This window comes from Neophocaena asiaeorientalis, unplaced genomic scaffold, assembly GCF_003031525.2.
Source record: "Neophocaena asiaeorientalis asiaeorientalis breed wild unplaced genomic scaffold, Neophocaena_asiaeorientalis_V1.1 scaffold78, whole genome shotgun sequence".
In the NCBI taxonomy this organism is placed as follows: domain Eukaryota; kingdom Metazoa; phylum Chordata; class Mammalia; order Artiodactyla; family Phocoenidae; genus Neophocaena; species Neophocaena asiaeorientalis.
Window position 1 is genome coordinate 15,113,405 of NW_020175018.1, and position 27,263 is coordinate 15,140,667.

Sequence of the window (27,263 nt, forward strand, 5' to 3'; positions counted from 1 at the left end):
GAGCTGTGGTCTAGGCCACGTGGGGCTCTGGATTAGAGAGTGTAGGCATTTTATTGTGAAGCCGTCCTCATTGCGGGGGGACTTGAGGGTCTCTGCACAGACGGCAGAGCCGATGGGCTGTCAGAAAAAAGAGCCATCGGTGGGGGCCACCTGGATCTCATCCCCACCCTGGGCCACCCACCTCGGCCAGAGAAGACTCAACTGGCTGGGGAGCCCAGGGCAAGTCATATGGTCTCCCGGGGCTTGTGGCCACGTCCGTAAAGAGGGACATAAGTGAATAAGGGATCAAGGTAGGAACATGCCCTTGCCCCAGAGCAGGCCATGGTGAGCCTCTCTTCCAAGTCCAAGGGAGAAAATTGTGCAGTTCTGCAAACTGCTTCAGAAAAAGAAAAGGAGGGACTTCCCTCCTTTTCCAGTGGTTAAGACTCCTCGCTTCCAATGCAGGGGACGTGGATTCAATCCCTGGTTAGGGGACGAAGATCCCGTGTGTCGCGTGGAATGGCAAAAAAAAAAAAAGGAAAAAAGAAAAGGTCAGGCTGGGGCGAGGCCGCACCCCACCACATCCATGATGAGGGCAGTGCCGGCCGTTGGATGGGGCTCCCCACTACGGGCCTCACTGTGCTCTCTCAGTCCACCCCCACCCCCCAACCCCGGGGAGGGGTGCCACTACTCCCCCAGTTCTGATGAGGAAAAGGCCGCCCAGCCTGTGAAAAGAGGGGACTCACGGCCAACCAGAGCTGAACTCTAACCACTGGCTGGCCGCGCCCACTTCTCAGGAGCCACGACTCACACTGGTCCCTCCAAGGCTCTGTCCCCGCCTGGGGGGTATTTGGGACCTGAGGACTTTGCTCACACCTGGGCCTGGCTTCCCCGACCCCCAGGCCACATCTCAAACCTTCAGTTGGTGTTTCCTGCACCATCAGAGCTGCCTTTAGTCTTATTAAGTCAGCAGCCCTGTGGAAGGAGGGCGTCAGCCTCCTTCTGCCTCTCCCCCCACCCCTCCCCCTGCCCCACGCCCCTCGCTGCACCTTTCATCACAGGGAAAAAACTCCCAAGAAGATGACTAACATCAACTCAGCCCGAGTTACCAAGACAACCTTCCCTGCCCACCACTGGCGGGCAGGGAGGAGAGGCTGGAGGGGCGACCCCACCCACACCCGTGGTGCCCACCCTCCAGCAGGTCCCGCCAGGAGAGGCTGGGACAGCGGGCACCCCTGCCACGGGGCTGTCAGCCTGGCTTGCAAGCTGCAGCTTTCATCTGCGAGACGCCTTTGAAGCAGATTTGATTCTCTCAGGTTCCCGGTGGCAAGATAATTGAGGAGGGGGTGACGAGTTGACGGAACGAAATCCTCTCCACTGTGGAAGGACCTCGGTCATGGCTGCTTCCCCCTGCTGCTTGCTGCCTCGTTTGGCCCAGGCCCGAATCTGGAGGTCCAGAGCCCTGGGGAAGGACAGCACATGGGCCAGGACCAGGGGCCCGAGGGGTCAGACCTGCCTGAGTGTGAACCTCAGCTCCGCTGTTTCTAAGCTGTGTGACGTTGGGCAAGCTACTTAGCTTTGCTGAGCCCCAGGACTGACCAGACACCAGTTACAGCCTTCGTGGGGTTGTTGAGACATCAAACAAGACACAGTGTGGACAGTTTCTCCCATGAACCTGGCACCTAGGAAGCTCTCAGTCGAGGAAAGGGGCTACTGTGGATGCCAGATCTGTTTCTGTCCCCACCCCACCCTCTGGAAGGGAAGGGGACAGATGTTTACGCAGAGCCTGCGGGCCACCAGCCCCTGTTCAGTGTTGCAGCAGCGATGCCCAGCGTTAGACCCTGTTTGCAGTTGGTTTGTGTAACGGGTGGGGCTCAGAGAGCGAGCTACTGCCCGCAGCACTCAGCAGGGAGGGTGAGGCAGTGCAATCCTGCCAGGCTGCTGTGATTCGAAGCCCAGGGTCTTCCCCAGAGCCTGCACTCTTCAAGCCGCCCCAAGTTTCCGTGGCTTCAGCAGCAGGGGATGCAGGGCCTGCAATTAACGGTGGGGACACTGGAGTCTCCATGAGGGTCCACAGCCCTCAGAGGGCCCCAGTCTCCTCATGACCACCCCTTCCTCCTACTCTGGGCCTCTTCCTGGGTGGTGGCCAGGCTTTCTACCTACCTCCTGTCCTTGTGGTGACCTCAGAACTGTGACAGAATCCCTGAGAGACACACAGAATCCAATCACCTGTCATTAGGAGTCCTCCATGGCAGCAGCCCTAACTGAGAGGAGGGATATGAAGAGCTCAGGACAGAAGGAATCAGTAAACTGATTAGCTGAATCCAATCTACCGGGGAAAGGGAGGACAGGATGGGGGGCTTCGGGCTGGGCTGAGCAAAGAGGAGAATGAAGGGCCCAGGGGCACATCCCCACCAGCCAGGGAGCCCCGGGAACCTGATCTTTCCAGGCTGGGTTAGCATCTTTCAGCCTCAAGAAGCTTTAGAATTAAGAACAGGCACCTTTGTGTCTTCCCTGGCCGCCCAGTGGTTAAGACTCCATGCTTCCACTGCAGGGGACACTGGTTCGATCCCTGGTCAGGGAACTAAGATCCCACATGCCACGCGGTGCAGCCACAGGAAAGAAAAAAAAAAGGCACTTTTAAGAGAATCAAAACAACGTTAATATCTTTGTCTTTAGTGTGTGCAGGTTGGGTGGCTTAAGCGTTTGTAAGTTTCAGGATTTGCCGATTAAAGCACTAGTCAACCTTGCAATTCGAATTTAAAATATGAAATTGAGTACTTGATCAAGACTTGGGATTTCAGGTTATACTCTTAGGAAGTTTGTAAACAGTGCTGGAGTTTACCACATTTACAAATTCCGTGTATTAGATGTGCAAAGGATGTACTTAATTTTGCTGAGAGGCTGCCTTCTCAGTCCGATCGTTGAAGTACTTAAAAGAAAACTGGATATATTCAATTTACTTATGCAGTTTCAAATGCTTAAAGCAGTTTGATTAACTAGTTTTGTAAATGGGACCAAAGAGTAATCAAATGGCCCTTAAAAGAGACTGTTCAGTTGTGTTACATTTATAAATATAGAAATAGAAATAGAATAGTAAGATGTAAGGTGAACTTAAGAAAGAACAACATTTTTGTGTTTGGTTGTGTGTTTTTTTGGCCACACCACGTGGCTTACGGGATCTTAGTTCTCCAACCAGGGATTGAACCCAGGCCCTCGGCAGTGAAAGCACCTAGTCCTAACCACTGAACTGCCAGGGAAGTCCCAGAATAACATTTTTTCATATGGCACATTCATGAATCAAATCTGAATGTTTAAAGCCAAAGTCTGTGCTCGGCCCCGGGCGTCCCCGGGAGTCCCGACCAGCAGGACAAATCCTTGTGAGTCCGAGGAGGAACTTGTAGGGGTTGAAAAGAGAAGAAGGGGCAGGAGACGCGAAAGAATGGAGGCAAGACAAAATCCTGATCAAGCCTCAAACTTTTATTGCTGCAGTAGCTGTATTTATACAGTACAGAGAAAGGGGGGCGGGATCCAGAATAAGGGAAGTATTTGGCAAATTATCATTGGTGCTGCGTGCGCGGGCTTTCGTTTTAGGCGCGGGCTTTTGTTTTTAGGCGCGGGCTTTTATCTCATTAAGCAGGAAGAGAAGCAGGATGTCGGCCATCTTCTAATGGCGAAAACTTCTTGGCTCCCAACAAAAGTCATTGTCTCAGCCATCTTTTCTGTGCACAAAAGTCACCCAGGGAGCAAACCAATCACAGCCCACATTCCTGCCCCCGTTCAAAACTTATCCCTCCCGTGTACCCCACCTGCCATGTCCCTTCCCAAAGGTGAGCTCTGGAGGTGACAGGCCTGGCTGTACTCATGGGTTTATGGTTAACAGGCTAATGTCTGGCTTCAGCGGGAAACACTTGGCCCTTTGACCTTGGCCTTGGTCTCTAATGGTGGGGCTGCCCCGAGGCCTTTAGTTGACCCTCCTGTTCAAGGGGGGGAAGGAGCTCCAGTCATAACTAGGAAGTGTTCAAGGTACCCAACAAGGTAACAAAAGCTAACACGGCTATGGTGTTATTAACGCCAGGGATATTAACTCATGAGATGGCCAGAACAACCCATTTCAGATGAGGGGGCGGAGACACAGAGCTGTGGGTGGCAAAGCTGGGACGAGGCTCCCAAGAGTCTGGTGGCAGGACTTTGGGTCTTCATCACGCTCTTTTCCTTCAGTATCTCCTCCATCCTCCCACCTGTGGGAAGTAGACATTATCGTCCCATTGTGCAGATAGTCAACTGAGGCTCAGAGAGTCTAGAGCCTTGCTCAAGGCTGCATGGCCAGCATGGGACAGACTCAGTAGCTTCTGGCCCTTCCAACCTCTGTGTAACCCAAATCCGGTGGGGGGAGATGGATTTCCACATACAGTCCTCAAATGGTTTTGTAATAATTATTGTCATGGCCAATGTTTTGCAGGCAGAGGACAGGGGCTCAGAGTGCACGCAGCAGAGAGACCTGGACTGGTCTGGGGACAGGGGAGGCCGGGTGGGTGCAAGGGAGGGAGATGGGGGGCAGGCTGGAGTGGGTAAAGGGACCAGGATGGGCAGCACCCTGGAGGTGCTTCCTGCCTTTGGACTTTCTCCTGAGAAGAGCTAGAGGTGATTGAAGGGCTCTGAGCACGGAAGAGACATGGTTGGACTTAGGTTTGTAAACCATCCATCATGGGAGGGCAGCAAGACAAGACAGGGAGACCAGAGAGGGGCTGCCTTTGACGTCCCGGTGAGGGAGCTGGAGCCCGGGCCAGCCTAGTGGCTGGAAAACTGAGCCAGCTGGGTGCGTTGAGGTTGGTTCAGTTGGCAGCCTGGACAGGGTTTGGCAAGGGTGGAGTGGGGGAGGGACTGGACATCAAGGAGGACCTCCAGGGCCTGCTTGGGCCCTGGCACGTGTGTGGACCCCCTGGCCTGCCATACCAGGACCCCAAGCCGAGGGCCTTCTGCTGGCCTGGAGTACAGCATGGAGAGCAGCCTGAGGGACAGAGAAGCATAGCCACAGGGCCAGCTACAACAAACTGGCCTCCGTCGAGCCCCCCAGCCTGGCTTGAGGTGCCCTCACAGCGACCTGAACCGCTTAACACCCCCCAGAGGCATCCGGGTAATTCAGTCTCTGTGTTTATTCCCACGGTGAGTGCCTCTGAATCTTTCAACTTGACTGCTGACTGTATCAAAATTCCCGTGGTAATTGGATCAGGTGCAGTATTTTCCATGAGGATATTAAATCAGGCCTTCTGCCCGCATCCAGAACGATCCGCTTCAGAATATAAAGATGCAGGCGATGGCATTACCCAAGGTATTTTTCCTCCTTTAAACTTTCTCCCCCGCTCTTAACCAGGGCAACTCTTTATTTGTTGCCAAATAAATTGGGTCGTCCTCCCCTCCCCCAGTTATCAGCCAAATGAAAGGAAAGATTCCTGCGGGTCGAAGAGGGAGGCCGGGAGTGTGAGAGAGGCGGGCAGGGGTGTGGGACGGCAGAGCCCAGGTTTGCTCAGGACTGTCCCACCTCTAGGGGACCTGTGGGCCCAGGCAGAGTGGCCAACAGTGTGTGTGTTGGTGGGTGGCGGGAGAGGGCGGGGGGACAACCAGCCACTTCCCTGTCCCCCAGTCTCTGCATCAGGCCCCTGGGAAGGCCACATGGAGGGGGACGTTCTGGGCACGGGGATGGGAGCCCCCGGTCAGCCAACCTTCAAAGTGGGATGTTTGGACCATCTGTAAACACCGTAGGAGAGAGCTCCAGGACACAGCAAGACTCAGGGCTGGGAGGTGGAAACTCAAAGACATTTAGTTGTTTAAAAAAATAAAGAGGGGAGGCTGTTAAGGTCACATCAGGAGTTGAGGAGGCCACGTTAAAACTGCTGTCATTTGGAACAAGACAGGGATGGTGGTTGCCCGACAGTGTGAATGCGGTACGTGTCACTGGACTGTGTGCCTTAAAATGCTTACTTCTACGCTATGAGTCTCATGTTCCTTCAGAACAGGGGCTCTGCTAAATGCCACGTTACCCGCCGCTGACTCGTTTCAACTGTTCAGCCAGCATTGATTGAGCCTCTGCTCTGTACCAGGCGCTGACCTAGGCTATGGGGATGCAACAGCGAGCAAAACACAGGTGCTGCCCTTGGAGAGCTGGCACCAGGGAAGGGGGGACAGATGACAACGGTGGGGGAAGGCCCGAGCACAGCAGGACCCATCAGGACATCAGCTTTTACTTTCAGTGAGCTGGGAGCCATGGGAGGGTTCTGAGCAGAGGAGGGTCTTGACCTGGCAACAGTATCCCTCTGGCTACTGAGTGCGGGATGGAATGCAGGGGACAGGAAGTCAGCCCAGGGACACCAGGTGGGAGGTCAGTGCAGTCATCTAGGTAAGAGTCGGTGGTGGAAATACAGATTAAAACCACAAAGAGATCTAGTACATAGCCACCAGAGTGGCTAAAATTAAAGACAGACATAACCAAGTGTTGACATGCACCTGTAGCAGCCAGAACTCTCATATGTTGCTGTGGACATGTAATGTTACGGCCGCTTTGAAGACGTACTTGGCGGTTTCTGGTAAAGTTAAATGTACTTCTACCCTACAACACAACAATTCCACTCACAGCCATATACCCTAGAGAAATGAGGGCTTTTTTTTTTTTTGCGGTATGCGGGCCTCTCTCTGTTGTGGCCTCTCCCGTTGCGGAGCCCAGGCTCCGGACGCGCAGGCTCAGCGGCCATGGGTCACGGGCCCAGCTGCTCCGCGGCATGTGGGATCTTCCCAGACCGGGGCACGAACCCGCGTCCCCTGCATCGGCAGGTGGACTCTCAACCACTGCGCCACCAGGGAAGCCCGAAATGAGTGCTTTTATTCACAAAAAGACACATACAAGCAGCTTTATTCACAATAGCCCCAAATTAGAAACAGCTCAAATGTCCATCCACAGGAGAATGGATGAAAAAATTGTGTATCCACACAATGAAATACTACACAGCAATGAAAAAGAAGGCACCCCTGATACATACAGTGACATGTATGCATCTCCTATACACTAATGTCAAACAAATTAGAAAACAGACACAAAAGAGTACATATTATATGATTGCATTTTTCTGAAGTTCTAGAACCTGCAAAGTGACCTACAGTGACAGAAGTGCAGCTTTGTTTGCAAAGGTGTTAATGACAGGGAGGGAGCATGAAGGAGCTTTCCCCAGTGACAAACATTCTTGGTCTTGACCCTGGTGGTGGGTTTTTTTTTTTTTTTGCGGTACGCAGGCCTCTCACTGCTGTGGCCTCTCCTGTTGCAGAGCACAGGCTCCGGACGCGCAGGCTCAGTGGCCATGGCTCACGGGCCCAGCTGCTCTGTGGCATGTGGGATCTCCCCGGACCGGGACGGGAACCCGTGTCCCCTGCATCGGCAGGCGGACTCTCAACCACTGCGCCACCAGAGAAGCCCGCCCTGCTGGTGTTTTTACATACCCATGTAAAAATTCATCAAGCTATGTACTTATGTGTGCATTTCACCAAATGTGAATTACATCTTGGGAAAAAAATTGTCATAGGATGAAAGAGAAAGAATCCAGGCTCCAACCAGGTGCCAGTGTGGTAGGTGTGCAGGTGGAAGCAAAGGGCCTGCAGAAACTTACTTCCCTCCATGCGCTCACTGCATTGGGGTCTGGGCACCTTGTAATTCCAGCTACCTCCTGCCCTTTCCTGAGGACCCCGCCCCTTACTCTGGGTGAAGGCAGCCCGGGTGACCAGATGCCTGCCTTAAAGAGGGCAGGTGGCCTGAGGAAGTGCTTATTTATTTTGGGGACTCAGCCCGTTTGTGTAATGGGAGAGGGGCTGGTGGTGAGCATCGCGGGACCAGCTTCCCGATTATAACCTCATAACGGGCACTGGCTATTCGGGAGGTGTTGATATTTATGGAATAAATACGACGTGATTTATGGCTCTATCTCCCTCTGATGTCCCATCTGATATGCAATTCAATTTCTTTTATTGTCTTTGGGCTTTTGCCATGGAGGAGAATGCATAAATAAATAAATATATGGGTAAATGGCAGCCGGCAGGCCAGGCCGGGGCGGCCAGCCCACCGTCTCCATTCCCATATTAGGCCCATCTATCACGCTTTATGAAGCCTGAGCCTGTCCCCCGGCTGGGACGGGAGCAGTCATGCTGGTCACTCCCTGTTATTTAGAGGTCTCTGCTGGCAGGCTGCCCTGCCCACCTTCTGCCTGCCACCGGGCCGAGGCGTCCCTACTCAGGACCGAAACCAGTGCCACTCGCTTGCAGGGACCCCTGAGGTCCAGATGTACCAGCTCTTCTGCGGGTGGAGAACACTGAAGACTCGTGACATGTGCCCCCTGCCCGCTCTCCCGTGGGGACCCCACGCCAAGTGGCCAGGCCGTGCTTCTGCTTGGGAAACAAACCACATCTTGAAAACCAAGAAGCGGCACCTCTGAGCCCTGGGGGCCTGGGTAAGTCACCCTGCCTGGCCCCTGTCTCCTCACCTGAGGAGGGGGCAGCGGCCTTTATCCCGGGGCTGCTTCCAAGATGCAGGGAGGCCCTGCGCACGCTCGCGGCACAGGGCTGGGCGTTCATTCCGCACAAACATTGCCCGGGCACTGACTGGTTGAGGGGCCTTGGGAGTGGGCCGACCCCAGCCCTGCCCTCAGCCAACCCTGTTCTGGGGGTGACAGAAGGGCTCAGTGGCTGGTTCCCTGCCCCTTGCTGAGGACACAGCTGGAGAGCCCTGAGGCTGGCTTCAAGGCTGCCCTCTACAGCCTCTCTGTGGCCCCCCATCTCATGTGGACTCCTGTCCATGATTTGAGTAGCCTGCAGTGCCCACCCTGTGCCCCTCGGGGACTGTCCTCCAGGGGCCAGCCTCTGGCCTCGAGTCCCACTCCGCGATGTGCTCCCGTCCTGTGTCTCTCCATCCCAGCAGTAGACTCGGAGCCCCGCACGCCCCCAGCCGGGCCAGGCCACAAGGTCTAGGACAAGCACCGCTAACTTCAGGCTCCAGGGGATGCGTCCCTCACCCCGCATCAGTTCCCGCCACTCTTCCTCCTCTACCTCCCACGGAGCCTGCCTGCGGGACCCCACGTGTCTCAGGGCTCCACGGACTTCAGACCATGTCTGTGCCCACCCCCAGCCCAGGTCCCAGCACACACCACACACAGACACACACCACACACACCCGCCCATACCCCACATCGATCTCACACACACACAGCTCACACTCACAAAACACACACCTCTCATGTACGCACACACACGTGAATGCACACACATCCAAACGGAAGCCTGACAGCTCCAGCACACCCCTGACACAGCCGTGCGGGAAGGGCGATTTGCAAAGATGATCCCCATTGAAGAGATAAATTTCCCTGCTGGAGAGCAGGACGGACAATCGACCACAGCTTTGGAAAGGAAGGGGGTGCGGTGGGGAGGTGATCCAGTGGCAGGAACAGCGCATGTGCAAGGGCTTCATGGCCCAGGCAGAGCACCCAGGATGCTCTCGGGGGGAGAGCATGCTGGGGGGCCACCCTACATGTGGTTTGTTCTGGAAATCAGGAAAGGTGGGGGAGGGCAGGCATGGAGGCTGCTAGAGAATCCAAGAGAACTGAGTTCAAACCCCACCTGACCTCTCCCAGCCAGGTAACGCTGGGCTACTTTGCTTCCTGTGTCTCAGTCTCCTCATCCGAGGCGTGGGGCCGATACCTGCACCCTAGCAGGATCCCCGTGAGAAGGAGCCAGATGGTTTGCGTGTCAGGTGGTCAGGGACAGGCCCTGTCCGAGGCGGGGAGGGTGAGCGGTCAACATTCAAGGGTGCAGCAAAGGGGGGCCCCCTAACCGCCCGGTCCCCACGGCTACCCTCACCTGTGGGAGGTACCCTCTCCACCTGCCTGTCCTCCAGGCGCCCCACCCTCCTGGGGGAGGCACAGATTCGGCAGCCTTACCGTTTTATTTTCTAGATGCTCCTGCCCCTGCCTTGGCCTTGGACCGGCCCCAGCAGGCGGCACAAATTTCCTGCAGCCCCTGCAGAGCCCCATTAAGCTGACACCAGGAATGCAAATGGCTCCTTGTGGCCCCAGGCTGAGAACCCCAGCCTCTCCCTGACGTTTGTCAGGTTCACGTTTTCAAGATAAAGCCACGTGAAGGGTGAGGTGCATTTGCAGATCACTTCCCAGTCATGGGTCATGGGCTTGCGAGATCCTTCCCCACCCTTGGCCTTCACCCCCTTTTACGGGCAGCCTCACCCGCAAAGAAGAGCCCAGCTGGAGCCTGGGCCTCGCTGCCAGATTTCTTTCTCCTTCCTTCCCTCCCTCGATCCAGTCTGCTTTCCTGCACTCATTCATTCACTCTGTACTATCTATGGACCTCCTAGTGTACACCCTGCCTTGGGTGCACGTCAGGGACAGAGCGGGAAGCTACAGGATTCTTGTTCTCTGGGACCAGGAAATAGGGACATGAAAATAATGATGGGTCTAGAAGTGCCATGAAGTCAGGGGGTGGGGCAACCTGAGGAAGTGACATTATCCCGAGGTCTGAGCCCTAGAGGAGGAGCAAGAATCAGGCTGGTGAGAAGAGCAGAGGAGCGTTTCAGGCAGAGGGACTGGCAGGTGCCAAAGTCCTGGGGTTGGAGGGGACCTGGAAAGCCTGAGGGTCGGAAGGTGCTGGCCGACGATGTGGGAGTTCTGGAGTCTTAGGAGCTGAGGTCTCAGAGACCACCCTTACCCGAGAGCAATGGGAGCCTCTGTAGGGTCGTGCCAGGCCCTGGGGGCAGACAGGGGTCCAACTCAGGCCTGGGCGTCCCATCCTGGTTCCAGCGGTGCTCACGGCAATGTTTAAGAATCCCTGGGGCAGCTGGAGTGCAGGTGTGGCTTATCTGAGCCTTCCCTTCCCTTGCTAGGTTCTGCTGTTGACTTATAATTTCCATTTCCTTGTCCTCAGCAGAAAGAGCTTGGAAGTGAAATTACTGTTTAAGGGTAGCTTCCCTGCAGTGGGGACTGCTGGCACAGACAAGTGTCTGCGTGGAGCTCCTCACTCCACTGGGGACTCTGTGCCCTCATCTGCTGCTTTGTGCCCCATGGATTCATCCCACAAGTGTCCCTGCTGGGCAGAGAAAGGGGGGCAGCACAGTTGCCGCCCTCAGGAAGCTCCCAGTCTGATGGGAGAGACAGATCACAGACAAACAAGCAAGTCTGTGTATGTGTCACAGGTTAGGAAGGAAAACACTGCCCAGTGCAGGAGTAGGAAGCACAGGGGAAGGTCAAGGAAGGTCTGGGCCGGACTCTCCATATCGGGACCCTGGGGCAGGGAGGGACACAGAAATCTGCAGGAGCAGTGCTCCAGGCATAAGGCACAGCACGTGCAAAAGCCTTGAGGTGGGAATGCGCTGTGTGTGTTTGGGAAGGAGGCCTGTGTGGCCGGAGCTGAGTGGCCAAAAGGAGAGGGTGGCAGGTGCAGTGGGAGAAATGGGGAGCGGGCTATCAGGATGTGCCTACTTCTGAGAGGGCAAGGGCCCCAGAACTGGGGGCAGAGGTTGTGTAGGGAGAACCCAGGGAGCAGAAGCCCTCACTTCCCACATGCATGCATTCATTCATCACCATCATAATCACTGTCATCATCACCATCATCACCATCACCATCACCATCACCACCATCATCACCATCATCACCATCACCATCACCATCACCATCATCACCATCATCACCATCATCACCATCATCACCATCATCACCACCATCACCACCATCATCATCACCACCATCACCATCACCACCATCATCATCACCATCACCACCATCATCACCATCACCATCACCATCACCACCACCATCACCATCACCATCACCACCATCACCATCATCACCATCACCATCATCATCACCATCATCACCATCACCACCATCACCACCACCACCATCATCATCACCATCACCACCATCATCACCATCACCACCATCACCATCATCATCACCATCACCATCATCATTACCATCATCATCACCATCATCATCACCGTCACCATCACCACCATCATCACCATCATCACCACCATCATCACCATCATCATCACCATCATGACCATCACCATCACCATCATCACCACCATCATCACCATCACCATCATCACCATCATCACCACCATCATCACCATCATCACCACCATCATCACCATCAGCATCATCACCATCACCACCATCACCATCATCACCATAACCATCATCACCACCATCATCATCACCATCATCACCACCATCACCACCATCACCATCATCACCATCACCATCATCATCACCATCATCACCATCACCATCATCATCACCACCACCATCACCATCACCATCATCACCATCATCACCATCACCACCATCACCACCATCATCACCACCATCATCATCACCATCACCATCATCACCATCACCACCATCATCACCATCATCACCACCATCATCACCACCATCACCATCATCACCACCATCATCACCATCATCGTCAATCACACTTACATCCATTCGTTCACCATCCATCCATCCATCCATCCCTCCATCCATCCATCCATTCATTCAGATGCTCTCATTCTTCATGTACTTTTCATTCACTTACCATCCATTTAATATTCGTCATCCTTCATTCATTCACTAGGCATTCTGCAAGCACCCACCCGGGGGATGAGTCACACCCCTCCTGCCTACCCTCCAGGGGCCCCTAGTTGGGGGAGCGGTGCAGACAAATAAGAAAACCCACTGAGGAGCAGCTGGGCTCTGTGATCCACCCACAGGGTGGGCTCCATGGCCTTGTGTTCCTGGCTGGCCTGTGTTGTGGGTGACTTTGGCTGCGTGTGGGCAATGTCAGGCACAGCAGAGACATGTCTGTGTGGACTCGGCCGTGGGGTTTCCCCAGGGAGTGCCAGGCCCAAGGATTTCCATGCTGGACCCTGAGTGTCCAGAGGAAGTGGGAGGGGACCTAGCAGGGGCCAGAGGCTGGATCTAGGGCAGGAGCCTCTCACTGGGGAGTGGGTAGCCTGGACCCCTGGGAGAGGTTGGAGAAGGGAAGCTGCTCTCCGGCAGTCCCCACGTGGAGTCCAGCTCTTCATCAGGACATGTGGGGCTGGCCCTTGCCCACCCCACCAGCCCCAACCTGCTTCTTCCCAAACTCCCATATCCAGCCACCCTAGACTTCCTTCAGTTCTTCGGTTTTGTCTCCAAGCCTTTCACATGCTGTTTCCTCTCCTGGAATGCTCATCCCCATCTCCTTTACTGGCTATCTCCTCCTCTCTGGGTCTCAGCTGAGACCTCACCTCTTCCAGGAAGCCTTCCCTGACTTCTCCAGACTGGGGTAAGCACCTTCTCTTTACTCTCTCTTCCCCAGTGCTCTGATCACTCTGTGTTATAATCACCAGTTTCTTATTGGGACCCCCTCAAGTGCAGGGACAGTTTCACCAATTCATCACTCTGTCCCCTGTGCCCAGCCCAGGGCATGGCACGCGGACTAAGTAAATGTCTGTCCAGCGAGTGAATGAATGATGAGTGGACAGCCTTTTTTTTTTTTTAGAAATTTATTTATTTTTGGCAGCGTTGGGTCTTTGTTCCTTCACGCGGGCTTTCTCTAGTTGCGGCAAGTGGGGGCTACTCTTCGTTGCAGTGTGTGGGCTTCTCATTGCAGTGGCTTCTCTTGTTTCACAGTACGGGCTCTAGGCATGCGGGCTTCAGCAGTTGTGGCACGTGGGCTCAGTAGTTGTGGCTCACGGGGTCTAGAGTGTAGGCTTAGTAGTTGTGGCGCACGGGCTTAGTTGCTCTGCAGCATGTGGGATCTTCCTGGACCAGGGATCGAAGCCATGTCCCCGGCATTGGCAGGCAGATTCTTAACCACTGCGCCACCAGGGAAGTCCCAACAGCCATTGTTACCTCCTTTGGAGCCCAGCCTCTGGCCCCTGCACCACCCACAAGGGGGTGCATCATTTATCCATCTGGGCCCCTTGGATTTGAAGGGCTATCCAGGGTTGACTCAATCCCAGGCCCAGGCCCTGCTCGGGCTGGGGACAGAGGAGGGTTGAGACACTTGCTGTACTGAGGGGTGGCATGTCCCAAGGCCAACCATGTCCCTGGGCCTGTCTGAACTTGTTAACTCCAGGGAGAAGATGTTCTCTGAGGGTGACAGCTGAGGGGTCCCTGTCAGCTCCCATCAGTGTGAGCCCTCCCTCTCCACCCTGCCTCTCATCCCATCTTTCAGGTCTCCACTGTGCTGTCACCTCTTCCAAGAAGCCTCCCCTGATTGCCCAAACTAAACTTAGCCCCTCATCCTGGCCCCTTAGTGTGGTGTGGTCCCCTCAAGAGCGATTGCTAGGAGCTGGGCAAGGTCAGGGAGCACCCGGCTGGAGCCTCTTAAAGGAGCCATCATCTCCGGCCCTGCTCCTGTAGGATCAGCCTTTGCCAGCCATGTGGTTCCTGCTTGTTCCCCAAACATTCCCTGAACTATGCCCAGCTCAGGTCCTGGGGACAGGGGGTGATGCACACGAGGTCCCTGCCCGCCAAGAACTCACGACCCACGGCAGCCGCAGATCCTCTACAGGACGAAGCCCCTGCTCATCACCATGGTGCCCAGCACCCCACGTCATCTGGCCTCTGCACCCTGCTCCAGCCTCACCCCCAGGACCAAGTCCCCACCCAGAGTTGCAAACACACAACAGGTTTGCCCTCCCCATTCAGACGTCTGAGCCTTTGCACAAGCTGTGCCTCCTGCCTGAGATGCCCTTTCCCCTACTCATCCTTTACAACTTGGTCTATTTATCACCTCTTCTAGGAAGCACCCTCCACCTGCAGGCAGAACTAGCCACCCCACCCTCCCTACACCCCAAGCCCCCCATGCACCACCTTCCGTTACATCCTATCAGCCTCTTCATGGACATCAATGGATGTGGTGTCTCTCCCTCACTAGGGGGTGGGATGGGGGTTTATAATTCAGCTCTGTGTCTCCAACACAGTGCAGGGTACACAGTGGGCAAGAGTACACGTTTGCTGAGGAACAAACGAATGGAAAACACGTGGCCACAATCCAGTCTTATGAAACAGGCAAGAACAAGCCTTGGAATGTCATCAGGCTGTTTCTTAGTGCCCTGTCTCCCTCTCCAGTCAGACCGAGGGCTCATAGAGAGCAGGATCCTGTCTTCATTGTAGTGATAACAGTTTATTGCCCACCCTCTCCACCCTCACCATGCTGAGCTCGGCACCAAGCACTTGGCAAGTGCTTAGGTGTTTGCAGCAGGAAGGACTGAATGCAGAGAGGTAAGTGCTCAGGGGATGGATGGAAAGACACTGGAAGTGCTGACATCTAGGACATTGCAGAACTGACCCACCTGGGAAGCTGCCACCACCTGAGGCTCTGGGAGCTCACTCTGTAACTGCAATCCAGGGGGCAGAAATACGAGCAGGAGCTCACGGCTGCTGCTACCACCACACAAAGCCCTCTCGACCCCCACAGAGCTGGAGAATGGGAAGCACGCTGCTACAGAAAGCCTCCTCCTCTGTGACCTCACCTGCCACCAGAAAAAAAATCACAGAAGGGCAGAGGATGGCCTCTGCCCACTTTTACGTTCCCAGTCTCAAGCAAGGACATCTGATGGGAAGGACCTAGCTGTAAAGGCTGCAGCTGAAAGATAGTCCTGAGCGTGTTTAGGAAGTTTATTACTATTTTCCTTGGAGTTTTTCTGGGAAGGGCTGCTAAGTTTTATCAAGTGTTTTCTCTAGCATCTATTGATATGAGCATCTGGCTTTCTCCTTTGATTTATTAATTTTAATGAATGGAGCATATAAGGGGGCATGTCCTGCGGGTGGGGGGAGGGAAGGTCTTTCTCTGAGGTGATGTTTGTGATGAGACCAGGTATCCTCGGTCACAAATGTCAGCTTAGAATCTCTGCTTTGAGAGCAGAGAATAGCCAGCAGCAGAAGCACTTTTCAGAGTGAATGGAACAGTGGAAACTTAAGGATCTACCCCTAGGGTGACTTAATTGCTGGGAGGAGACGTGCAACGGGAAAGACCAGGTAAAGACCCTGATGCCCCCTTTTATTTCAGGACTTGAAAGGCACTAGTGAGCAGTTTCCATGTCATGAACGGCCATTGAAACCTCACAAGCACGGTAATGAACCTGCATCATTACCAATCCCTTTTTACAGACGAGGACACCGAGGGTCAAAGAGCCAGGGTCCCCCAGCAGAGCCAGGGCAAAGCAGCTGGGGCTGACTCCCAAGCCGAGCACTCCCGGGCACGGCCACCAGGGGGGGTGAGCGCCCAGGGACGGAGCGGTCGGGAGGTTGGGGGGCGCTGCCCGCCGTCTGTCCCTCCCTCCCGCCATGGGTCCCGCCCGCCGGGGGAGGCGCGTACTGGGGCCCCGCGCGCGATCCGCGCCCACCGGAGCGGGAGACGAGGCGGGCGCGCGGAGCCGGGCGTGCTCGGCCGGACCGCAAGGGCGTCGGTGCCCTGGACGATGGCGGCGGTGGCTGCGCTCCTGCTGGGTCTGGCGCTCCTGACGCCGCGGGCGGCCGGCGCGGGCATGGGCGCGTGTTACGACGACGTGGGGCGCCCGCAGCGCTGCCTGCCCGTGTTCGAGAACGCGGCGTTCGGCCGGCTAGCCGAGGCCTCCCACACGTGCGGCCGCCCGCCCGAGGACTTCTGTCCGCACGTGGGCGCTCAGGGAGCGGGGGCGCAGTGCCAGCGCTGCGACGCCGCCGACCCCGAGCGCCACCACAACGCCTCCTACCTCACCGACTTCCACAGCCAGGACGACAGCACCTGGTGGCAGAGCCCGTCCATGGCCTTTGGGGTGCAGTACCCCACCTCGGTCAACATCACTCTCAACCTGGGTAAGCGCGGGCTCAGGGCACCGCCATCACCTCGTCCCCTGTGCCCACCATCGGGGGCTCGAGGCTGCGCGCCCTGGGTTAGCTGTAGGATCCAGATATGGGGGGGCCTCAGGAAAGGGACCTGTGCCCCCACTATCTGGAAGGATAGACTGATGAGTGTCTCTTGGGGCTGGGAGGGGTGGGAAGCCTCCTGGGAGCCCTTTACAGAGCAGCGGATCTGGGTGCGAGGACCATGCCCTGTAGTGATTGTCCATCCTAGACCCAGAGCTGTTGTGGGCAAAGAAGGGAGGTGACCCACCAGGGGGTGAACTAGTCGGCTCTCTGGGGCAGGGGCTCCTAATCTTGGGGCATCTGGTTGACTTCTGGGGTTCAGTGAATCCCCGAGGCTGTGTGCCGTCCCTGGGGGTGATCTTGGGGACAGAGCCAGTGTGTTCATCACCGAGAAGGTTGCCTTCAGGGCAGGAGCCAAGTTTCACCCGGCTGTTGGGTAACTGGACCGGATGGCATGGCCTCTCTGCTGTGCCCAAGCCTCTCCACCCAACCCCACGCCATGGTGCGAGAGCCCTTAGGTCCCCGGGAATCACGATCCCGAGTCTGGACCCAGCACTTCACTCACGGCACCTCCCCCATTTCAGGGAATGGGAATAACCACCTCCCCCCCGACCCCTGGCTCCGTAGCCCTTTCAGGGAGGGAGTGTTTCTATTGGTCCACACTCCGTTATCTGTGGGTTCAGAATCTCCCAAAGCTCTGAAAACTCAAAGTATTTTTTTTATATTTATTTATTTATTTGGCTGCGCTGAGTCTTAGCTGTGGCACAAGGGCTCTTAGTTGAGGCATGCATGCTGGATCTAGTTCCCTGACCAGGGATCGAACCCAGGCCCCCCGCACTGGGAGCATGGAGTCTTAACCGCTGGACCAGTGGGGAAGACCCTCAAAGTATTTTTATAACTCATTTCGGCTGCTAAACCTGACCTGAGGCTACTTATAGACCTTGTTGATCCTAGAGTGAATAGTCATACATTCTGTTCCTGAGATGTTTGAACATGGCTGTTAGCCCCAGACCCGGCTGGAGGTGTTAACACAATGCATGGCATAAGGACTGCATCATCTCTCTGAAGTCTGAAGAGTTCTGAATTCTAAACCACATCCGGAGCCAAACGGTTTCGATAAGGAATTATGGGAATGTATCCCTATTTTTCAGATGAGAAAATTGAGGTTCAGAGAGGTTAAGTCTTTTGCCCAAAGACACACAGCTGCTAAATGATACTGACATCTGTGTGTATCCAAGATCAGAGCATAAACTTCTTGACGGGAATTCCACCCATCAGTGGAGTTGGCTTTTCCTAGCTCTGGGTGACAGTGCCTTGGGGAGGGCTGGGGAATGGCACTGAAGTGGTAGGGGGGACACCGAGCCTTCTCAGAAAAGCAGGCTGGTACCCACTGCCACCCCAAGAAGCTCGGTTGCTCTGAGGCCTTGTTACCACCCATTGACCTGTCGGGCTCTCCAGGTGGGGCTTGTCGATGGGATGGGAGGGATGGGATGGGACGGGTCTCTCTACCCAGGCGTGCGACAGGAAACCAGTGGGGGGAGAGAGGTTGGGGGAGCTGGCTAGACTGGCCTGGCAGGACCCCAAGGCCACAGGGGAAGGAATCTGGGATAGGATGGGGTCTGTGGGAGACAGTTTGTTCCATGACAGAGGATGCGGGATTGGCTGATGTGTTGCTTGTGTGGGTGGAACCTGGATCAGATGAGGGGCTCAGGCCAGGCACAGACGAGGCAGGAGCGGGCGGGGGAGGGTCTACGTGTTTGGATTTGGGGCAGTTCCCGCTTACACTTGGTGTGTGCCAGGCCCTACGCCACACACACACACACACACACACACACACACACACACACCCCATCGTTCTTCCCATCGTGTTGTGTAACACCAGGCATGTGGGAGGGGCTCTGGAAGGGTCTGTACAGTGAATGAATGAAGGAGGCCCCCACCTCCTCCGTCCTGTGCCCCGGGCCCAGCTCAGGTCTCTCTTTTGTCTGCCTCAGGCCACAGAAGGGGCTTTACACTCAAGCCCAGCACAGCCACTCACTGGGCAGACGCCACCCCCTCCCCGTGCCTCGGTTTCCTCCCTGTGAAATGGGGTGAGAGTTGCCACCTCTCGGGCAGTGTGCAGGTCCTGTGAGCTCAGGTAGGCCAAGCGCTTACAGGAGCTGGGACAGTCCTTGTGTGTGACCAACAGGACTCTGCTGAGAGCGGCTCAGGCTGAGGTTCCCCTTGGGATGGCCTCTTCCAAAGGGATTGAGAAATGTTCTCCCAGCTGGCTCTCAAAAGACATCCTGACCCTGGTCCCATTTATGCAGGAGGGGTTCTGGGGACCCACAGCAGCCCCAGACAGACGTGGCCCACGTCTGGTTCCGTTCAAATTTGGTTTTCTCCACGCTGAGCCACAGGTCGCTTAATATCAGGGGAGGAAGAGTTCTGGGATCATCAGGGTATACCCGGTGGGGGCCGGGTGGGTCCTCAGTCAAGGTGGGCGGGAGCCTCTCCTAGCCCTCAGGCCGCCTCTGCTGGCTCTGCCCCCTCTCTCCTTGACCTCGTTGGAGGGAGGAGTGGGCAGCGGCTCTGGCCCCGGCCTCCTGGAGGGAGTGGGGTGAGGCCGGGGGAGGGGCAGGCGGCCTGTCAGCCCTGGATGGAGGTCGCTGCTTTCCCAGCCCCCTGCGAGCTCGCAGACATCTGTTCCAAATCCCTGAGTCCTGTCGCTAAGTTGAGCCTTCCTGTCTGGGATGAAAGGCAGCAGCGGGGTCTGGTGGCTCCCAGCCCTCCACGGAGGCCATGGGAAGTGAGCAGGCTGGAGCCTTGTAGTGGGTGTGTGGGAGGTGGGTGGTCATCAGGGGTAACACAGTATTCAGGGGGCCCTCACCACGTGCTAGGGACCCCACTAAGTCAGCACCCCATCCCAGCACCGTTTGTTCTTTTTCTTTGACCACGCCGTGCGGCATGTGGAATCTTAGTTCCGCGACCGGGGATTGAACCCGTGCCCCCTGCATTGGGAGCGTGGAGTCTTAACCACTGGACCACCAGGGAAGTCCCCGTTTGTTCTTTTATAGACAGGGAAACTGAGGCTGCGTTTGGGGATGATAAACGTCCAGGTTGTGCCTCAGCTTTCGGCTGGCCTCAGGGGAGTCTCCCTTCTTGCTTGTACACTTTCTTGGATTCCTGAGAAGCTACTGGAAAGACCATTAAGTCCCTGAGCAGGTGAGTTCTGAGCCCCTGAGCGAGGGGAAGGTTTCTCCAGCCTCAGATCCCGGCTGGGGGCTGCCCGTGTGCAGGGCCAGTTCTCCCTGCATCCCTTCGGCATCGGCTCCATCTTCATGGTGCCAGAAGACGAGCTGGGCCCCGGGAACGATGTGGATGAAGATTTATGCTCAGGGGACACACCCGGGGTGAGCGGGCCTCTCGGAGATGTGAAGGGTGGCGGGAGTTGACAAAAGAGTGGAGGGCATCCCAGGTCAAGGGGAGCCAGCAAGCCGCTCTGTGTGTTCTTGGACCTGCACGGCCTGGTTGGCCAGAGCGGAGGGGACAAGAGGACAGCGGGGCCTGGCCCAGTGGGAGCTGGACGTCAGAAGGACCTGCCGGCCCCGGTGGAGCCCGACGCCGGCTGGGTCTCCTGAGCTTTGACTCCACTGCGTCTTCCTGTCGAGTGGGCGGCCGTGTTTGCATTGGACGAGGCCAGTGCCGGGGCGCCAAGTCCTCCTTCCCTCTCCCTGGGGGTTCTGGCTGGAATGCCGGGCCCCAGTCAGGTCAGGGGTCAAGGCAGCGTCCCTGATTAGCCTCTACCGCAGAAGCAGCCCCCCATGGCCCTGGGCCCAGCTGGCCCTGGCTGGCCTCGCCCCCATCTGGGCTCAGGATGGACCCAGCAGTTGCAGGAGTGGGAAGTCCCAAAGCCCAGGAAGGATGCAGGCAGCCTCCAGATGTCCCCTCCCTCCCCTCCCGCTCTGGCTGCACCAGCTGCGCTTCAGCAGGGCTGAGGATGGGTCGAGACTGCCTCTGTCCTCCTGGTCTTTGCCTTTGCTGTTGCATCTGCCCGGCAAAGCTTCCTGTTCCCGCCTTCTCCTGGATAACCCGTATCTCATTCATAAACAGAACAGCCTAGTGCCTACTGCGTGCCAGCCCCTGTACCAAGCCCTGGGGATGCAACAGCGGACAGGCCGCTATCTGCCCCACTAGGCTTTGAGGTCACCTCCTACAGGAAGCCCTCAGCCCCCAGGATTGGGCAGAGAGCCTGCCTGTATGCTCTTGCAGCCCCTCACCCTTCCCCCGTCACAGTCTAGATCCTAGGCGTGAGGTTTTTGTTTGTTTGTGTCCATCACTGGCTCCAGGCTTCAGAGGGAATGCCTGTTTTCACAGCTGCACCCCAGCGCCCAGTGCAGGGCCCCCTGCACAGTGGTGCTGTTGGTTGGGTGGATGGATGGAATGACAGCATTTAGTCATGCGTGTGCCGGGGACTGTGGTAAGTGCTTTGCAGGCATTTACTCACGAAGCCCTTTTATTGTGATACCCATTTTGCAAATGGGGAAATGGAGTCACTGTGTTCAAGACACTTGCCCATTTCACTGGAGGGAGGTTAGGTCTTTTGCCCAAGGCAACAGAGCTGCTAGGCAGTGGAGCGGGGATGTGAACCCCAGCACATCATGGCTACACTGTATTTCCTCCCTGGAAACAAGGAATGAGTGGATGAATGCATGAATGAATAACTCCCCAGCCTTCCAGATCCATCCCAGACTCTTAAGCTGTGGCTCCGCCCTTCCTCCTGGCCCTGCCCCGCACCTGGGCACCCCAGGGCTCCAGCCGCTTCACCTGCCTCCCTTCCCCTGCTCTCTCTCATCTCCCCGCCAGCTGTGCCCTCTCCCCATCTCATGCCCCTGGCTTTGCCTGTTGGGATCATGGCCGACATTTGGGGCTCCACCTGCACCTCCAGCCCAGTCTCCCACCTGAGCCCTTGACCAGGTCATTCAAGCATCCTCCTGAAAGCCGACCGTTGAATGTCACACATGGGCCCCAAACTTAGGGTCCAAAAGTAAAGGTGCACCGTGTAACCCATATTCATAGCAGCATTATTCACGATAACTGAAGAGTGGAAGCAACCCAAGTGTCCGCTGATGAACAAATAAGCCAAGTGTGGCACAGCCATACAATGGAGTATTTTTCAGCCTTAAAAAGGAAGGAGATTCTGACACGTGCTGCTACGTGGATGAACCGCGAAGACATTATGCTCAGTGAGATAAGCCAGACACAGGACAAACACTCTATGATTCCACTCATATGAGTCCCTAAACGAGTCACATTCATAGAGACAGAAGGCAGAATGGTGGTTGCCAGGGGCTGGGGGAGGAAAGAATGGGAAGTGAGTGTTTAATGGGTATGGAGTTTCAGTTTGGGAAGATGAAAAAGTTCTGAAGATGGATGGTGGCCGTGGTTGCACAACAGTGAGTGTGCTTAATACCAGTGATCCATGTGCTTAAAAATGATTAAGATGGTAAATTTTATGTTATATATATATATTTAAAGTTAAAAAGTAAAGGCATCCTTCTTCCTTCCCCCTCATCTCTCCATGCACCAAAGCAAGGAACTCAGGAATCCGCTGCAGTTCTTCCCTCCTCATCCTTTGATTTCAGCATTCGCCAGATCACTAGATCATTCTCTGGAATGTTCCTTGTCTTTGCCTTCCTCTCCATCGTTCCCACTCAGCCCCTCATCTGTTCCCTGATTGATTGCAATGGTCTTAAATGCCCTGACACCTCTCTTTGCAGACTTGTAGTTTGTATGTTTCAGTCATGGCTCCATTCAGACTGGACCTCAGAATCCTTCTTAACACAAAGCCCTAGGCAATAATCAATCAGACGAAATCTGTCCACTCTCCCCAGGTTAGACAATAGGCTTGACAATCTTGATATCCATATTTGGGGTTTAGACTCTTGGCCCAAAGTTGAGGGAACTGTCGTGGGCCTAGCTCTGATTCAGCCAGGCTCTCATGGTGTCTGGCACTGTGGTCACAGGGATTCCCCAGCTCTTCACAGGGATTCAGCGAGCCCCAAATTGCCAAGAGCTAGGATGGGAGAGGAAGACGAGAACAGTGGATGGCCAGATGCTAGGGCGGAGGAGGCCTGCTGTGATGCCTCCTGCAGGCTGGGAGCGGCTCTCCCCACCTGGTTCTCATGCCCACAGTGGGCAGGGCAGCCTCGCCCACGCATTTCCGCTCAGCTCCCCACCCTGTCCCCTCCAGCCCCATCCCCAGGCCACTGCTCCCCAGATGGCTCCAATTAAAGGGCTTTGTTTTGTTTCCATTTTCCCAAAATAAGCCTCTCCTTCGGAGCTCGTTCTGCTCGGTCAGTGCCGGATGTGGGCCAGCCTGCTTTTATGGCCGCCCTGGTGTCATTCCTGTTGGGCTTTACGTCCCAGCTGGCTGGAGAGGACATGGCTTGGTGTTCCTGGTGCTGGCTTGGGCGACCTCTGCAGTTTTCATGGGCACTGGCACCTCCTTCCTGGGCAGCCCTTTCTCTCTCAGCATTGAATGGAGGGGTGGCTGGTTCGACAACCTGGGGTCAGACAAGCCTGAAGTTGAGCAGAGACTCAGCTGTTTTCTGCGTGACCTTGTGCGAGACCCTTTCTCCTGCCTGAACCTCGGGTTCCTTGTTAGTAAGATGTGCACGGTTATGGAACTGTTTGGGGGTCTCTGAGATAGAGTGTGCATAGAGCACTTAACAAGGTGCCTGGCACATAGTAGGTGCTCACTAAATGCTGGCTGTTGTTCAACAGACTCATTCGGGGGGTCGTGATTGGCAGAACCCTGTGACAGCCTCGGTCATGTTGTCAGGCCTGCCTGTCTCAACTTGTTCACTGGATTGTAACCTCCTTAAAGGTACAAATCATGCTTCATCTGGCAAGCATTTATGGAGCACCTACTGTGTACCTGGCATTGTGCTCAGCTCTGAGGATTCACTGCCCCGTCCCAAGGAGGGCACAGACTAGTGGGAGGGATGAGCAGGTCTTTACAGAACAGGGTGAAGAGGCTCAGGGCAGCTGGGGAGCACCAGTGAGGCACCCAAACCCACAGCTCCAGGGATGAGTAGCCATCAGGGAAGGCGGGAGAAAGGTGTTCCACACAGGACTCAGGCTGGGGCAATTGATCAGTCTGCTAAACCAGTGGGATGAGCAGGGATGCACGGAAGCCAGCCAGGTGAGGAGCGGAGGGAACAGCGTTCCAGGCAGAGGGAACAGCCTATTGGGTGGCTGGGAGTTGAGATCCGTGTGGTCCCAAGCAGTGTCACTCCGCAGTTAACAGGTGGGGATGACGTTTTGGCCCAGATTTTTTGATGGGAGCACACCTGTCTCAATCACCCTGAAGCTTCATTGGCCCCTGGAGCTTGCAAGGGTCTGGGTTGAGGCTGCAAATTTAATTCTTGTCACTGTTCAGAAGATCTCAGGGCCAGTTCCTTCCCCAGCCTTCGGGTTGCCTTTGGCAGAAACCTTTTTCATCGCAAAGCAGGGATTAAGTTTCTTTCTTAGTCCTTCTAATTAACTCTTGGCCCTTCTGTTAACTCTTGTAACAGAAAGTCCCTGCCGCGCCTCTGTGACGTACCTGCATCTTCTCGCACCTGCCTTGGCAAGGAAAGGGAAAAGCCGCGATGTTTCCTAGTGTGCGGTGTTGCTTATTTGCATGAAATCCCGGTGGCTGCCTTTTTCCAATCACGCTTCTAGCTGCCAGCTACCTTTTAAGTGGCTCCAGGTTCCCCTCCTGAGAGGTGTCTGGCTGCTAGATGTTTACAGAGGAATCTGGGCCTGTGGACCCACGGCGACCTCCACACAACATCCTTTTGTGAACGCACACCTGGGGCAAGTCCTCACCTGGTTCCGAGGTCTGACTCCTGCTCAGAACAGAAGCGGCCGCCCCAGACACCGGCTCCGTTGGCAACACATGCTTTCTTTGAAGGAGCTTGGAGTGACAGTGCCAGGCTGTGCTGTAATGTAACTTCGAAAAACATCTTAAAACAGAACATGGCAAGGCGGTTGCTTTTTAAATTTTTTTTTAATTTGTGTTTTCTCCAGTTTTTAAATTAGAACAAACTTCATGAGAAAAAATTGGGAAAATGTAGAACACTTGAAAAGGGAAGAAAAGTCGCTGAGTCCTCTGCCCTGAGGACAGCCATGCTCATGCATTCGATGTCTTTCTTTTCTGCTTGTTCTTTAGGGATTTTTAAATATCATCTGACGATTCTAAACGTAAGGTCGTTTGTCTTTTTTTTTTTTCATTCAACATTTTCACTTTCCCATGTAATATAAACTCACTGTCAGCTGTTTCCGTGGTTGCAATCACCCTGTGAGTTTATCCCTACAATTTATTGAATCCTTATGGTTCCACTTTTTTCCCTATTCTAAAAAAATTCCTTGATGAACTTCTTGATTTAGGTTCCATGCCTTGTTCGAATTCCCAGAAGTGGGATTTTTTTTTTTCACCAAAGGCCAGGAGTATTTTTATGGCCCTGCGTCTGTGTCACTACACTGCATTCCCAAGGGGCCAATAGGTATGCTTTTGCCGCAGTTTTTTCTTTTATTGTGGTAAAATACACAGAACATAAAATTTATTACCTTAACCATTTTTAAATGTGCAGTTCACTGGTATTAAGTATATTCACATTGTTGTATTATTGTTGTATATTCTCCACCATCCACCCACAGAATTTTTTCATCTTCCTAAACTGAAACTCTGTCCCCATTAAATACTATTACTCTCTCCCCTCACCCACCATTCTACTTTCTGTCTCTATATATTCCACTCCTCTAGGGGCTTCATATAGGTGGAATCATATAGTATTTGTCTTTTGATGACTGGCCTAATTTGCGTCACATCATGTCCTCAGGCAGGGTTCATGCATGTTGTAGCATGTGTCAGAATTTCCTTCCTTTTTAAGGCTGAATACTATTTCACTGGGTGCATGGACCACATTTTGTTTTTTAATTAATTAATTTATTTTGGGCTGCGTTGGGTCTTCGTTGCTGCGCGTGGGCTTTCTTTAGTTGTGGCACGAGGGCTCAGTAGTTGTGGCTCGCGGGCTTAGTTGCTCCGCGGCATGTGGGATCTTCCTGGACCAGGGCTCGAACCCGTGTCCCCTGCCTTGGCAGGTGGATTCCTAACCACTGCACCGCCAGGGAAGTCCCTGGACCACATTTTGTTTATTCGTCATCTGTTGATGGACACGTGGGTTGCTTCTACGTCTTGGCTATTGTGTGTAATGCTGCTATGAACATGTGTGTCCAAATATCTCTTCAAGACCCTGCTTTCAGTACTCTGGGGTCTATACTCAGTAGTGGAATTGCTGGATCATATGGTAAGTCTATTTTTAATTTTTCGTGGAACCGCCAAACTGTTTTCCAAAGGAAATGCACCATTTTATACTCCTACTAGCGGTGCACAAGGGTTCCAACTTTTCCACACCCTCACCAATGCTTGTTATTGTCATCTGATTTTTTAAAATATATTTATTTATTTACTTAATTTACTTATTTTGGCTGTGCCGCGTCTTAGTTGCGGCATGCATGTGGGATCTAGTTCCTCGACCACGGATTGAACCCGGGCCCCCTGCATTGGGAGCGTGGAGTCTTAACCACTGGACCACCAGGGAAGTCCCTGTTATCTGTTTTTTTTAAAAAATAATAGCCGTCCTAATGGATGTGAGGACCAATTTTTAAAAATACATGTAACAGCTTTATGGAGATATAATTTACTGTACAATTCACCCGATTCAAGCTCTTTAGTATTATTCCTAGAATTGTATACCCATCACCACAATCCATTTTTGAACATTTTTATCATCCCCATTAACGTCCCCCTGTGCATGTTAGCAGTCACCTCCCCCTGCCAAGTGTTCACCCAACACCCCAGGCCCTGAAAACCACGAATCTACTTTCTGTCTTTCTGGATTTGCCTATTCAGGACATTTAATGTAGGTGAAATCATACATTATATAGTCTTTGGGATTAGCTTCTTTTATTTATCACAATATTTTCAAGGTTCATCCACATTGTAGCATGTGTCAGTACTTTATTCCTTTTTCTTGCCAAATGATATTCCTTTGTATGACATACCACATTTTATTTATTCGTCTGTTGACGAACATTTGAGTTGTTTCCATTCTTTGCATTTTATGAGTACCGCTGCTCTGAACATTGGTGTACAGGTTTTTGTGAGGACGTATGTTTTCATTTCGCCTGGGGACACGCCTAGGAGTGAGATTGCTGAGTCATGTGGTAACTCTGTGTTTAACATTTTGAGAAACCACCAGACTGCTTTCCAAAGCAACTGTACCGTTTTACATCTTCACCAGCTGTGTACGACGAGGCTTCCGATT

The 27,263-nt window shown here is 54.3% G+C and overlaps 1 protein-coding gene across 1 annotated transcript in view; it reads left to right on the forward strand.

The window, feature by feature from the left end:
- The first annotated feature begins 16,442 nt into the window (after nt 1-16,442).
- LAMC3 (laminin subunit gamma 3) overlaps nt 16,443-27,263 on the forward strand; it is a 60,757-nt gene continuing 49,936 nt past the window's right edge. Inside the window, exon 1 of the mRNA XM_024762757.1 lies at nt 16,443-16,857. Within this exon, the coding sequence (XP_024618525.1) occupies nt 16,482-16,857 (376 nt within the window). The 5' untranslated portion in view covers nt 16,443-16,481. The remainder of the gene's footprint in view (nt 16,858-27,263) is intronic.